The sequence below is a fragment of the Ixodes scapularis genome, unplaced genomic scaffold (genome assembly GCF_016920785.2).
Source record: "Ixodes scapularis isolate PalLabHiFi unplaced genomic scaffold, ASM1692078v2 PGA_scaffold12__126_contigs__length_90152505, whole genome shotgun sequence".
Classification (NCBI taxonomy): domain Eukaryota; kingdom Metazoa; phylum Arthropoda; class Arachnida; order Ixodida; family Ixodidae; genus Ixodes; species Ixodes scapularis.
The window spans coordinates 79,707,595-79,722,997 of record NW_024609838.1 but is presented as its reverse complement, the minus strand read 5'-3'; the positions used below and the strand labels follow the sequence as shown (position 1 = coordinate 79,722,997).

Sequence of the window (15,403 nt, the reverse complement as noted above, 5' to 3'; positions counted from 1 at the left end):
CGTTGCGTGACCATCCTTCCTTGACGACTACGCCGGCGGTGACGCGGCTCAAGCCGTTAAATAGCGCCTAAGATCTTCGTTCTAAAACAATATCCGCTAGCAGGCATCGAACCTCGCCTCTTCGCACTTCGCGTGGGAGAACCAAGGTTCTCCTAAAGCGCAAAACATAAAATGAAAATAAAAATCACATACAAAAATATTGGCGCAGGTCCCTCAAAATTAGACAATCAAAATCAATATTGTCAATGCAAACACAAATTAGAAAATGTTCAGCTGTGAAATTACAACACTTGATAAGCATAGCTTGTTTCGTTGCGTGACCATCCTTCCTTGACGACTACGCCGGCGGTGACGCGGTTCAAGCCGTTAAATAGCGCCTAAGATTGCGTTCTAAAACAATATCCGCTAGCAGGCATCGAACCTCGTCTCTTCGCACTTCGCGTGGGAGAACCAAGGTTCTCCTAAAGCGCAAAACATAAAATGAAAATAAAAATCACATACAAAAATATTGGCGCAGGTCCCTCAAAATTAGACAATCAAAATCAATATTGTCAATGCAAAAACAATTTAGCAAATGTTCAGCTGTGAAATTACAACATTTGATAAGCATAGCTTGTTTCGTTGCGTGACCATCCTTCCTTGACGACTACGCCGGCGGTGACGCGGCTCAAGCCGTTAAATAGCGCCTAAGATCTGCGTTCTAAAACAATATCCGCTAGCAGGCATCGAACCTCGCCTCTTCGCACTTCGCGTGGGAGAACCAAGGTTCTCCTAAAGCGCAAAACATAAAATGAAAATAAAAATCACATACAAAAATATTGGCGCAGGTCCCTCAAAATTAGACAATCAAAATCAATATTGTCAATGCAAACACAAATTAGAAAATGTTCAGCTGTGAAATTACAACACTTGATAAGCATAGCTTGTTTCGTTGCGTGACCATCCTTCCTTGACGACTACGCCGGCGGTGACGCGGCTCAAGCCGTTAAATAGCGCCTAAGATTGCGTTCTAAAACAATATCCGCTAGCAGGCATCGAACCTCGTCTCTTCGCACTTCGCGTGGGAGAACCGAGGTTCTCCTAAAGCGCAAAACATAAAATGAAAATAAAAATCACCTACAAAAATATTGGCGCAGGTCCCTCAAAATTAGACAATCAAAATCAATATTGTCAATGCAAAAACAATTTAGCAAATGTTCAGCTGTGAAATTACAACATTTGATAAGCATAGCTTGTTTCGTTGCGTGACCATCCTTCCTTGACGACTACGCCGGCGGTGACGCGGCTCAAGCCGTTAAATAGCGCCTAAGATCTGCGTTCTAAAACAATATCCGCTAGCAGGCATCGAACCTCGCCTCTTCGCACTTCGCGTGGGAGAACCAAGGTTCTCCTAAAGCGCAAAACATAAAATGAAAATAAAAATCAGATACAAAAATATTGGCGCAGGTCCCTCAAAATTAGGCAATCAAAATCAATTTTGTCAATGCAAACACAAATTAGAAAATGTTCAGCTGTGAAATTACAACACTTGATAAGCATAGCTTGTTTCGTTGCGTGACCATCCTTCCTTGACGACTACGCCGGCGGTGACGCGGTCCAAGCCGTTAAATAGCGCCTAAGATTGCGTTCTAAAACAATATCCGCTAGCAGGCATCGAACCTCGCCTCTTCGCACTTCGCGTGGGAGAACCAAGGTTCTCCTAAAGCGCAAAACATAAAATGAAAATAAAAATCACATACAAAAATATTGGCGCAGGTCCCTCAAAATTAGACAATCAAAATCAATATTGTCAATGCAAAAACAATTTAGCAAATGTTCAGCTGTGAAATTACAACATTTGATAAGCATAGCTTGTTTCGTTGCGTGACCATCCTTCCTTGACGACTACGCCGGCGGTGACGCGGCTCAAGCCGTTAAATAGCGCCTAAGATCTTCGTTCTAAAACAATATCCGCTAGCAGGCATCGAACCTCGCCTATTCGCACTTCGCGTGGGAGAACCAAGGTTCTCCTAAAGCGCAAAACATAAAATGAAAATAAAAATCACATACAAAAATATTGGCGCAGGTCCCTCAAAATTAGACAATCAAAATCAATATTGTCAATGCAAACACAAATTAGAAAATGTTCAGCTGTGAAATTACAACACTTGATAAGCATAGCTTGTTTCGTTGCGTGACCATCCTTCCTTGACGACTACGCCGGCGGTGACGCGGCTCAAGCCGTTAAATAGCGCCTAAGATTGCGTTCTAAAACAATATCCGCTAGCAGGCATCGAACCTCGTCTCTTCGCACTTCGCGTGGGAGAACCAAGGTTCTCCTAAAGCGCAAAACATAAAATGAAAATAAAAATCACCTACAAAAATATTGGCGCAGGTCCCTCAAAATTAGACAATCAAAATCAATATTGTCAATGCAAAAACAATTTAGCAAATGTTCAGCTGTGAAATTACAACATTTGATAAGCATAGCTTGTTTCGTTGCGTGACCATCCTTCCTTGACGACTACGCCGGCGGTGACGCGGCTCAAGCCGTTAAATAGCGCCTAAGATCTGCGTTCTAAAACAATATCCGCTAGCAGGCATCGAACCTCGCCTCTTCGCACTTCGCGTGGGAGAACCAAGGTTCTCCTAAAGCGCAAAACATAAAATGAAAATAAAAATCACCTACAAAAATATTGGCGCAGGTCCCTCAAAATTAGACAATCAAAATCAATATTGTCAATGCAAAAACAATTTAGCAAATGTTCAGCTGTGAAATTACAACATTTGATAAGCATAGCTTGTTTCGTTGCGTGACCATCCTTCCTTGACGACTACGCCGGCGGTGACGCGGCTCAAGCCGTTAAATAGCGCCTAAGATCTGCGTTCTAAAACAATATCCTCTAGCAGGCATCGAACCTCGTCTCTTCGCACTTCGCGTGGGAGAACCAAGGTTCTCCCAAAGCGCAAAACATAAAATGAAAATAAAAATCACATACAAAAATATTGGCGCAGGTCCCTCAAAATTAGACAATCAAAATCAATATTGTCAATGCAAAAACAATTTAGCAAATGTTCAGCTGTGAAATTACAACACTTGATAAGCATAGCTTGTTTCGTTGCGTGACCATCCTTCCTTGACGACTACGCCGGCGGTGACGCGGCTCAAGCCGTTAAATAGCGCCTAAGATCTGCGTTCTAAAACAATATCCGCTAGCAGGCATCGAACCTCGCCTCTTCGCACTTCGCGTGGGAGAACCAAGGTTCTCCCAAAGCGCAAAACATAAAATGAAAAAAAATCACATACATAAATATTGGCGCAGGTCCCTCAAAATTAGACGATCAAAGTCAATATTGTCAATGCAAAAACAATTTAGCAAATGTTCAGCTGTGAAATTACAACACTTGATAAGCATAGCTTGTTTCGTTGCGTGACCATCCTTCCTTGACGACTACGCCGGCGGTGACGCGGCTCAAGCCGTTAAATAGCGCCTAAGATCTGCGTTCTAAAACAATATCCGCTAGCAGGAATCGAACCTCGCCTCTTCGCACTTCGCGTGGGAGAACCAAGGTTCTCCCAAAGCGCAAAACATAAAATGAAAAAAAAAATCACATACAAAAATATTGGCGCAGGTCCCTCAAAATTAGACGATCAAAGTCAATATTGTCAATGCAAAAACAATTTAGCAAATGTTCAGCTGTGAAATTACAACATTTGATAAGCATAGCTTGTTTCGTTGCGTGACCATCCTTCCTTGACGACTACGCCGGCGGTGACGCGGCTCAAGCCGTTAAATAGCGCCTAAGATCTGCGTTCTAAAACAATATCCGCTAGCAGGCATCGAACCTCGCCTCTTCGCACTTCGCGTGGGAGAACCAAGGTTCTCCTAAAGCGCAAAACATAAAATGAAAATAAAAATCACCTACAAAAATATTGGCGCAGGTCCCTCAAAATTAGACAATCAAAATCAATATTGTCAATGCAAACACAAATTAGAAAATGTTCAGCTGTGAAATTACAACATTTGATAAGCATAGCTTGTTTCGTTGCGTGACCATCCTTCCTTGACGACTACGCCGGCGGTGACGCGGCTCAAGCCGTTAAATAGCGCCTAAGATCTGCGTTCTAAAACAATATCCGCTAGCAGGCATCGAACCTCGCCTCTTCGCACTTCGCGTGGGAGAACCAAGGTTCTCCTAAAGCGCAAAACATAAAATGAAAATAAAAATCACCTACAAAAATATTGGCGCAGGTTCCTCAAAATTAGACAATCAAAATCAATATTGTCAATGCAAACACAAATTAGAAAATGTTCAGCTGTGAAATTACAACATTTGATAAGCATAGCTTGTTTCGTTGCGTGACCATCCTTCCTTGACGACTACGCCGGCGGTGACGCGTCTCAAGCCGTTAAATAGCGCCTAAGATCTGCGTTCTAAAACAATATCCGCTAGCAGGAATCGAACCTCGCCTCTTCGCACTTCGCGTGGGAGAACCAAGGTTCTCCCAAAGCGCAAAACATAAAATGAAAATAAAAATCACCTACAAAAATATTGGCGCAGGTCCCTCAAAATTAGACAATCAAAATCAATATTGTCAATGCAAACACAAATTAGAAAATGTTCAGCTGTGAAATTACAACATTTGATAAGCATAGCTTGTTTCGTTGCGTGACCATCCTTCCTTGACGACTACGCCGGCGGTGACGCGGCTCAAGTCGTTAAATAGCGCCTAAGATCTGCGTTCTAAAACAATATCCGCTAGCAGGAATCGAACCTCGCCTCTTCGCACTTCGCGTGGGAGAACCAAGGTTCTCCTAAAGCGCAAAACATAAAATGAAAATAAAAATCACCTACAAAAATATTGGCGCAGGTCCCTCAAAATTAGACAATCAAAATCAATATTGTCAATGCAAACACAAATTAGAAAATGTTCAGCTGTGAAATTACAACATTTGATAAGCATAGCTGTTCTGATTCCATGGCGCGCCTTAGAGCGACCACTCCTCAGATAGCGAACGACTGGATGTCATAGAAAAACTGTACTTTTATATCCATAACAACCACCGTAAAAGACGGTGCTTCGTAGTAGCGCGTTACATGGTGATCCCAGATCGAACGAGTCCAAAACAAAAAAGGAAGAAAAACACACACGGCACAGACTGATGCCAACGCGATGCGGCTAACCCTAGCAAGTCCAAACTCAACTAGATTGCAGTAACACCACACTCCCCGTCTGGTATCACGAGATACCACTATGACACCATAACGCAAAGTTTACAAACTGGACACGCACTGAAGTTTTGGATCAGTCTTCTTTTGAGATGAGAAGGACAGTCTCCGTGACTGGCCGTCGGAAAGTTTTTAGTTCTCCTCTGGTCGCCGTCTTGATTTCGACTTTCCGTACTTTTCCGTCCGCACTCGGGAAAGTGTTCACAATCACACCCATAGGCCACTCGTTGCGGTGAACCTGTTTGTCCCTTAGGAGCACAATGTCACCCTCCTTGAGGTCTCGACGGCTATCCTGCCACTTGCGACGGCTCTGAAGCGTTGTCAGGAACTCACGTCGCCAACGGTGCCAAAAGGAGTCTGCCAACCACTGCACTTGACGCCACTGACTTCTGTAGAGATCCTTGACGTTGAACTCGCTGGGTGGTAACGTGTCTCCACCAACCTTCTGGGTAAGGAGTGTAGACGGAGACAAGATGTCCCAGCATTCCGGATCCATCGAAACAGGAACAAGAGGTCTAGCATTTATGATTGCTGAAACTTCTGCCAAAAATGTCACCAGAACTTCATGGCTGAGACGGCTCGGTCCGTGTTCCAACAACATGGAATCCAAAATACGACGTGCGATTCCGATCATCCGCTCCCAAGCTCCTCCAAAGTGGGAAGAATGAGGAGGGTTGAACACCCAACTGCAATTTTGGCTTGAAAGGAATGCTTGTACTTTGTCGTTGTCGAGACCACTAGTTCTCAGGTTGAGCTCTGAACATGCTCCGACGAAATTGGTTCCACAGTCGGATCGCAGCTGTTTCGCAGGTCCTCTGAGTGCGAAAAATCTCCTGAGAGCGTTAATAAAACTTGAAGCATCCATGGACTCTATGACTTCAATGTGGACCGCCCGAATGCTCATGCACGTAAACAGCACAGCCCACCGTTTGCTGCTGGCTTCTCCACCTCTAGTTCGACGTGCAGTCACGTTCCATGGTCCAAAAACGTCAACCCCCACATATGTGAATGCGGGTTCTGTACTGAGTCGATCAACTGGCAAGTCTGCCATCTTCTGGTCCAGCTGTCTTCCTCGCAGTCTGCAGCACATGACGCACCCGTGTATGTACGACGCTATGCAGCGTTTTGCTCCGATGATCCAGAAACCTGCGGATCTGATTGCTCCCTCAGTAATGTGTCGACCTTGGTGCTTGATCTGCTCATGGTAGTACCTTACAAGCAGCAAGGCGACGTGGTGTTTACCAGGTATGATTAGAGGTCTCCGCTCCTCTTGACTCAGCTGTGCGTTGTTGAGGCGACCACCGACTCTCAGCAAGCCCTTGTCATCAATACGAGGATCCAGTTTCCAAAGTGGACTTGATTTCTGGACTCCTTTCCCCTGTGACAAACACTCGAGCTCATTTGCATATGCTTCTAGTTGGACGGAGCGAATGACGAGATTCTTTGCAAGAGACAAATGCTCGACAGATAGCTGTCCTGCTTGAAGGCAGCCACGTGGCAGGTCAGCTTCGTCGGCTCGAGAAGGGCACCGAAAGTTGCCAGCAGCACGTATGAGGTATGCCACTGCACGCATCAGTCTAGGCCAGCTTGAAAAACGACTGAAACGATTAGTCCCGAGTCCATTTGTGGTCACACTGGTGGCTGAGACGCTTGCTTCGGGCCGGATTTCGGCATCAGTGTTTGGGTCCATCAGCTCAAACTCGTTCTGCAAGACGCATGAAGACTCTTCTTGACGATTTAAGAACTCTGGACCAGTCAGCCAAGCCGTCTCCTGTAGCCGGGCTGCGGGCACGAATCTTGTAGCAAGATCTGCAGGATTTGCATCGGTCCGAACGTAATGCCATTGTTCTGGTTGTGTAGATTTTCTGATGCGTTCGACCCTGTTGCCGACATACACGTAAAATCTTCTTGTTTGGTTGTGTATGTAGCCCAAAACCACCTTGCTGTCGGTGTAGAAATGCACCACATCTAGTTGTGTGTCTATTTCTTTCTGAATGAGCTCTGCCAGCTCCACAGCCAGCACCGCACCGCACAGTTCGAGCCTTGGAATGGTGTGTTGTGGACGCGGTGCTAGCTTAGCCTTGCCCATTATAAAGCCGACATGACACGCACCATCCGAGTCTGTGGCTCTCAGATACGCCACAGCTGCTACAGCCTTGGTCGAGGCGTCTGAGAAGATGTGCACTTCCTTCTGCTGAGCTGTGCTAAGTGAAACGGCCGCATAAGTGCGAGGCACTTCTAGCTGCTCGAAAGCCTGAAGGGAATCCTTCCAGTTCTCCCACTCTTTCCTCTTGTTTTCAGGAAGTGGGGAATCCCACTCGCAGGTTTCTGTGACGAGTTCTCGTAGGAGAGACTTCCCTTGTATGGTAACTGGAGCCACGAATCCAAATGGGTCGCACACGCTGTTCACCATTGACAAGACACCACGCCGGGTGAATGGTGTGTCCTGAACTGGAACCCTGAAGGTGAAGACGTCCTTCTTTACGTCCCAGCAAATTCCAAGACTGCGTTGGATTGGTGGAATGTCGTGACTCAGGTCGAGTTCCCTTAGATCTTTTGTGTGGTCCTCCTTGGGGAAAGCTTCCATCACTCTGCTGCTGTTTGATACTATCTTGTGAAGCCTTAGGTTACAAACTGCCAACATTTGTTGCGTGCGTTTCACCAGGTCGATGACACCATCTGCCGTAGGGAGAGACTTCAACCCGTCGTCTACGTAGAAGTTCTTTTCGACGAACTCCCTGGCATCTTTGCCGAATTCTTCCTCTCCTTCCTGTGCTGTCTTCCGGAGTCCATATGTAGCCACTGCTGGTGATGGACAGTTACCAAAGACATGCACTCTCATCCGATATTCCACCACTTTGTCGTGGATGTCATTGTTGCGAAACCACAAGAACCTCAGGTAGTTTCGATGGTCTTCTCGTACCAGGAAGCAGTAGAACATCTGCTGAATGTCCACTGTGACAGCGAAGCAGTCTTTCCTAAAACGAATCAGGACGCCCAGCAGGTTGTTGGTCAAGTCTGGTCTTGTGAGAAGAACATTGTTCAGAGAAGTTCCCTTGAACTGAGCACTTGAGTCGAACACGACCCTGGTTTCGCCTGGTTTGCGTGGGTGATACACACCAAAGATTGGAAGATACCAGCATTCCTCTTCTTCTCTTAGCGGTGGGGCTTCTTCTGCGTGGCCATTCCTGAACATCTTGTTCATGAATGTCGCAAAATGCTCCTTCATCTCTGGTCGCTTCTGCAGTGTGCGTCGCAGTGATGCAAGACGAGACTGTGCAAGCTCCTTATTATTAGGAAGCCGAGGTCTTGGCACGCGGAAAGGAAGAGGGGCTACCCAACTGCATGACTCATCTTTGAAGACTTCATTGTCCATGATGTTTAGGAATTTTCTGTCCTCCACCGATGGAGCTGGTTGGTCATCGTCCTTTGTCGTCTGGAACAACGTGTCTGTCGTTTCTTCGACGGAGTAGTCTTTGATGGGTACACCTTGGGTAGGTGGTACATGCTGGGTTGGATTGACGGGATCAGTGAATTTCTCCTTGACGAGAAAATGGTTGCGGCATGGTTCAAAAAGGGAGGGTCGTCCATTTTCGAGCACATTTGTCTTGAAGTTGGTGACACAGTCCGGCTTGCGTGTGCGACCTAGGCAGACGTCTCCTATGATCACCCATCCTAGGTCTAGTCGTTGAGCGAAGGGCGCATCAGGAGGCCCATTGCACTGCTGACGCACCTTGTGGACTCTCAGGATGTCTCTTCCCAGTAGAAGCAGAATCTGAGCTTCCGTATCCAATGGCGGTATGAGGCTCTCTATAGCCTTTAGATGTGGGTGATGACGTGCAGCGTCTGGTGTCGGAATCTCGTTCCTGTTGTTGATCATCTGATTGCATTCAATTAGGGTTGGGAGAGATAGTTTCACGCTGCCATCAATATTTGCAACCAGAAACCCAGAGGCTCTCCTTCCTGTCGTTTCTGCTGTTCCAGCACATGTCTTGAGAGTATATGGCGAACTCTCTCCCTGGACATCAAAGAGGTTGAAGAATTCTGTCCTTGCCAGTGACCTATTGCTTTGGTCGTCCAAGATGGCATACATTCTCACAGCCTTTTGAGGTGTGCTTGAGTGACACACACTCACCAAACAAATCTTGGAACAGGACCTTCCACCGTAACCTTCCCCACACACCTCGGTGCACTTGGAAGATACGTCAGGTGATAGTCCGTGATGAATGGTGTCGTCTTCAGGATCCTGTCCGAGGCTCGAAGACAAAGGTTTGGAACTGTCCGGGTGAAGCGCTCTGGTATGTTCAGTGCTGTCACAGTCGTCACACTTGATCACAACTTTACAGTCCCTTGCGAGGTGGTTTGTAGAGGAGCAACACCTGAAGCAGATCCCAAATTGTTTCAGCAGAGACTTGCGTTCTTGCAGTGGTTTCTCTCTGAACACACGGCACTTTCGTAGAGGGTGAGGTTTCTTGTGAAGCGGGCACTGTCTGTTAGGGTCCTCCATCCTCTCGGCTGTGGCTGGCGAATAATGGTCGACGGCTCCTGGAGTAACGTCGGTCGCATGGACTGAAACGGGCGTGTTTCTGAAGCCTTCTCTTGACGTGACCTTCTCATTCTTTGGGAACCTCGGAAAGGTGCTTCCCGTTGTGCCGAAAGCAAAGCTCGGGTCGTTCCGCATCCTGGCCTGGTCTCGGACAAACTTCGAGAAGAAAGAGAAAGGGGGAAAAGAGACGTGATGATCTTCTTTGTACCTTGAGCCTTTCGAGATCCACATCTCTTGGAGACGGTGTGGCAACTTCTCTGCGATGGGGTTCACCCCTCTTGCCGTATCCAAATAGCCGAGTCCTGTCAAGTGGGGATCAGCTTTTGCGGCTTCCAGTTCCAGAAGCAGATCTCCCAGTTCCCGTAGTTTGTGAGTGTCTTTGTCGGAGAATTTAGGAAAGCTTCCGATCCTCTTGAAGAGCGCATCTTCTATTACTTCGGGTCGCCCGTAGCAGTCCTCCAGTCTTTCCCAGACTATCTCTAACCCCGCCGCGGGGTTGTCGACATGTACTGAACGCAGCCTCTTTGCATAGACCGAAGACTCACGGCCCAGCCAGTTCACGAGAAGATCTAACTCTTCATTTGCCGTAACTTCCAGAGTTTGCACCATACTTTTGAATGTGGCTTTCCATACTCTGTAATTCTCGGGGTGATCATCAAACTTGACGAGTCCTGTGCTGACCAAATCTCGACGGACCAGGTATTTCAGCACACCACTCAATTCTGGAGCAACCTGCTCAGCAGGCAGTTCGTTTGAGCCATCGTGGACGGCCGCCTGGTTGTGCACATAGTCTACAGTGCGCTGAGCACGGACTTCTGATACATCTGAGATGGTTCGGTCGGAGCGATGCTCCCCGCCGTGCTGTTCTGCAGCCGCTTGCAGGATTTCTGCTTGAACTTCCATAGCAGCCGCTTCCCTTTCCAGCTGTAGGATCTGTAACTCAGCGTCTAGTTCTGCTTTTCTGCGCTCGTTAGCCGCAGCCGCACTCTTCTCCTTTTCTTCGAGCCTTGCTCTTTCGAGTTTCATGGCCACTTCCTTTCTGGTGAAAGAAGCACGAGTGCGCGCCGCTGCAGCCTCGGCGCGTGCCCTCGTTGCAGCCGTGCTTGTCGTGGTCGCAATCGAGTGTTCCGAACGCGTCGACCCTCCAGAACGTCTCGAGCCGTGAAGTCGTGGCCCGGCAGACTTCGACGAGTGCTCCGAGTTAGCGTGTCCCGAGTCCCGAGACTTCGTGGCGCGGTCGGGCGTCTTTCCGGTGTCCATCAAGGCTTTCTGAACCGCGCGAGCTCTGTCGCGATCCGTTGTCTTCTGAAGGGCTAGCTCTAGCTGGCTTTGTTCCGCGTTGATCCCCGACAAGTAGGCCACGTAGCGTTCCGACAGCGCTTGGTAACGACCGTACTCTTTTCGGATACGGCCCGTCGCCGCTTGCTGCGTTTCGGCGTTTGTAGCCTGTTCAACTTCCCGAAGATCGTTTGCGATGCGCTCCCAGACGCAGTCGAGCTTTTGACGTTGCTCGTCCCGGTTCGCTTCGTAATTAAGCAAGGCCTTCTGCGACAACGTTTTTTTTCTTCGCGGTCTCGAGTCTTGTGGCGGTTGATCCTTTATGGCGTTCTCACTCACGTGACCAGCCGCCGAGTCCCCGTCCGAAGGGTCCATCTCGTCCAAGCTTCCGTGGCGGCGTCCCGCGTTCGAGTTCGAGCTGAACCGAGGTGGCGAGGCCTAACGTTCCGACGCGCTCACTTGGCGTTCACCGTCTTTTACTGTTCTGATTCCATGGCGCGCCTTAGAGCGACCACTCCTCAGATAGCGAACGACTGGATGTCATAGAAAAACTGTACTTTTATATCCATAACAACCACCGTAAAAGACGGTGCTTCGTAGTAGCGCGTTACATGGTGATCCCAGATCGAACGAGTCCAAAACAAAAAAGGAAGAAAAACACACACGGCACAGACTGATGCCAACGCGATGCGGCTAACCCTAGCAAGTCCAAACTCAACTAGATTGCAGTAACACCACAATAGCTTGTTTCGTTGCGTGACCATCCTTCCTTGACGACTACGCCGGCGGTGACGCGGCTCAAGCCGTTAAATAGCGCCTAAGATCTGCGTTCTAAAACAATATCCGCTAGCAGGAATCGAACCTCGCCTCTTCGCACTTCGCGTGGGAGAACCAAGGTTCTCCCAAAGCGCAAAACATAAAATGAAAAAAAATCACATACAAAAATATTGGCGCAGGTCCCTCAAAATTAGACGATCAAAGTCATTATTGTCAATGCAAAAACAATTTAGCAAATGTTCAGCTGTGAAATTACAACATTTGATAAGCATAGCTTGTTTCGTTGCGTGACCATCCTTCCTTGACGACTACGCCGGCGGTGACGCGGCTCAAGCCGTTAAATAGCGCCTAAGATCTGCGTTCTAAAACAATATCCGCTAGCAGGCATCGAACCTCGCCTCTTCGCACTTCGCGTGGGAGAACCAAGGTTCTCCTAAAGCGCAAAACATAAAATGAAAATAAAAATCACCTACAAAAATATTGGCGCAGGTCCCTCAAAATTAGACAATCAAAATCAATATTGTCAATGCAAAAACAATTTAGCAAATGTTCAGCTGTGAAATTACAACATTTGATAAGCATAGCTTGTTTCGTTGCGTGACCATCCTTCCTTGACGACTACGCCGGCGGTGACGCGGCTCAGGCCGTTAAATAGCGCCTAAGATCTGCGTTCTAAAACAATATCCGCTAGCAGGCATCGAACCTCGCCTCTTCGCACTTCGCGTGGGAGAACCAAGGTTCTCCTAAAGCGCAAAACATAAAATGAAAATAAAAATCACCTACAAAAATATTGGCGCAGGTCCCTCAAAATTAGACAATCAAAATCAATATTGTCAATGCAAACACAAATTAGAAAATGTTCAGCTGTGAAATTACAACATTTGATAAGCATAGCTTGTTTCGTTGCGTGACCATCCTTCCTTGACGACTACGCCGGCGGTGACGCGTCTCAAGCCGTTAAATAGCGCCTAAGATCTGCGTTCTAAAACAATATCCGCTAGCAGGCATCGAACCTCGCCTCTTCGCACTTCGCGTGGGAGAACCAAGGTTCTCCCAAAGCGCAAAACATAAAATGAAAATAAAAATCACCTACAAAAATATTGGCGCAGGTCCCTCAAAATTAGACAATCAAAATCAATATTGTCAATGCAAAAACAATTTAGCAAATGTTCAGCTGTGAAATTACAACATTTGATAAGCGTAGCTTGTTTCGTTGCGTGACCATCCTTCCTTGACGACTACGCCGGCGGTGACGCGGCTCAAGCCGTTAAATAGCGCCTAAGATCTGCGTTCTAAAACAATATCCGCTAGCAGGCATCGAACCTCGCCTCTTCGCACTTCGCGTGGGAGAACCAAGGTTCTCCTAAAGCGCAAAACATAAAATGAAAATAAAAATCACCTACAAAAATATTGGCGCAGGTCCCTCAAAATTAGACAATCAAAATCAATATTGTCAATGCAAAAACAATTTAGCAAATGTTCAGCTGTGAAATTACAACATTTGATAAGCATAGCTTGTTTCGTTGCGTGACCATCCTTCCTTGACGACTACGCCGGCGGTGACGCGGCTCAAGCCGTTAAATAGCGCCTAAGATCTGCGTTCTAAAACAATATCCGCTAGCAGGCATCGAACCTCGCCTCTTCGCACTTCGCGTGGGAGAACCAAGGTTCTCCTAAAGCGCAAAACATAAAATGAAAATAAAAATCACATACAAAAATATTGGCGCAGGTCCCTCAAAATTAGACAATCAAAATCAATATTGTCAATGCAAACACAAATTAGAAAATCTTCAGCTGTGAAATTACAACACTTGATAAGCATAGCTTGTTTCGTTGCGTGACCATCCTTCCTTGACGACTACGCCGGCGGTGACGCGGCTCAAGCCGTTAAATAGCGCCTAAGATCTGCGTTCTAAAACAATATCCGCTAGCAGGCATCGAACCTCGCCTCTTCGCACTTCGCGTGGGAGAACCAAGGTTCTCCTAAAGCGCAAAACATAAAATGAAAATAAAAATCACATACAAAAATATTGGCGCAGGTCCCTCAAAATTAGACAATCAAAATCAATATTGTCAATGCAAACACAAATTAGAAAATCTTCAGCTGTGAAATTACAACATTTGATAAGCGTAGCTTGTTTCGTTGCGTGACCATCCTTCCTTGACGACTACGCCGGCGGTGACGCGGCTCAAGCCGTTAAATAGCGCCTAAGATCTGCGTTCTAAAACAATATCCGCTAGCAGGCATCGAACCTCGTCTCTTCGCACTTCGCGTGGGAGAACCAAGGTTCTCCTAAAGCGCAAAACATAAAATGAAAATAAAAATCACCTACAAAAATATTGGCGCAGGTCCCTCAAAATTAGACAATCAAAATCAATATTGTCAATGCAAAAACAATTTAGCAAATGTTCAGCTGTGAAATTACAACATTTGATAAGCATAGCTTGTTTCGTTGCGTGACCATCCTTCCTTGACGACTACGCCGGCGGTGACGCGGCTCAAGCCGTTAAATAGCGCCTAAGATCTGCGTTCTAAAACAATATCCGCTAGCAGGCATCGAACCTCGTCTCTTCGCACTTCGCGTGGGAGAACCAAGGTTCTCCTAAAGCGCAAAACATAAAATGAAAATAAAAATCACCTACAAAAATATTGGCGCAGGTCCCTCAAAATTAGACAATCAAAATCAATATTGTCAATGCAAAAACAATTTAGCAAATGTTCAGCTGTGAAATTACAACACTTGATAAGCATAGCTTGTTTCGTTGCGTGACCATCCTTCCTTGACGACTACGCCGGCGGTGACGCGGCTCAAGCCGTTAAATAGCGCCTAAGATCTGCGTTCTAAAACAATATCCGCTAGCAGGCATCAAACCTCGTCTCTTCGCACTTCGCGTGGGAGAACCAAGGTTCTCCTAAAGCGCAAAACATAAAATGAAAATAAAAATCACCTACAAAAATATTGGCGCAGGTCCCTCAAAATTAGACAATCAAAATCAATATTGTCAATGCAAAAACAATTTAGCAAATGTTCAGCTGTGAAATTACAACATTTGATAAGCATAGCTTGTTTCGTTGCGTGACCATCCTTCCTTGACGACTACGCCGGCGGTGACGCGGCTCAAGCCGTTAAATAGCGCCTAAGATCTGCGTTCTAAAACAATATCCGCTAGCAGGCATCGAACCTCGTCTCTTCGCACTTCGCGTGGGAGAACCAAGGTTCTCCCAAAGCGCAAAACATAAAATGAAAATAAAAATCACCTACAAAAATATTGGCGCAGGTCCCTCAAAATTAGACAATCAAAATCAATATTGTCAATGCAAAAACAATTTAGCAAATGTTCAGCTGTGAAATTACAACATTTGATAAGCATAGCTTGTTTCGTTGCGTGACCATCCTTCCTTGACGACTACGCCGGCGGTGACGCGGCTCAAGCCGTTAAATAGCGCCTAAGATCTGCGTTCTAAAACAATATCCGCTAGCAGGCATCGAACCTCGTCTCTTCGCACTTCGCGTGGGAGAACCTAGGTTCTCCTAAAGCGCAAAACATAAAATGAAAATAAAAATCACCTACAAAAATATTGGCGCAGGT

The 15,403-nt window shown here is 46.6% G+C and overlaps 1 protein-coding gene across 1 annotated transcript; it reads right to left on the bottom strand.

Annotated features, from left to right (window-relative positions):
• Positions 1–5,287: 5,287 nt before the first annotated feature.
• On the bottom strand, positions 5,288–11,410 carry LOC120850029. The gene has a single exon (XM_040222364.1). It carries the CDS (start codon positions 11,408–11,410, stop codon positions 5,288–5,290), a length of 6,123 nt encoding a protein of 2,040 aa, XP_040078298.1.
• Between the last annotated feature and the right edge of the window lie 3,993 nt (positions 11,411–15,403).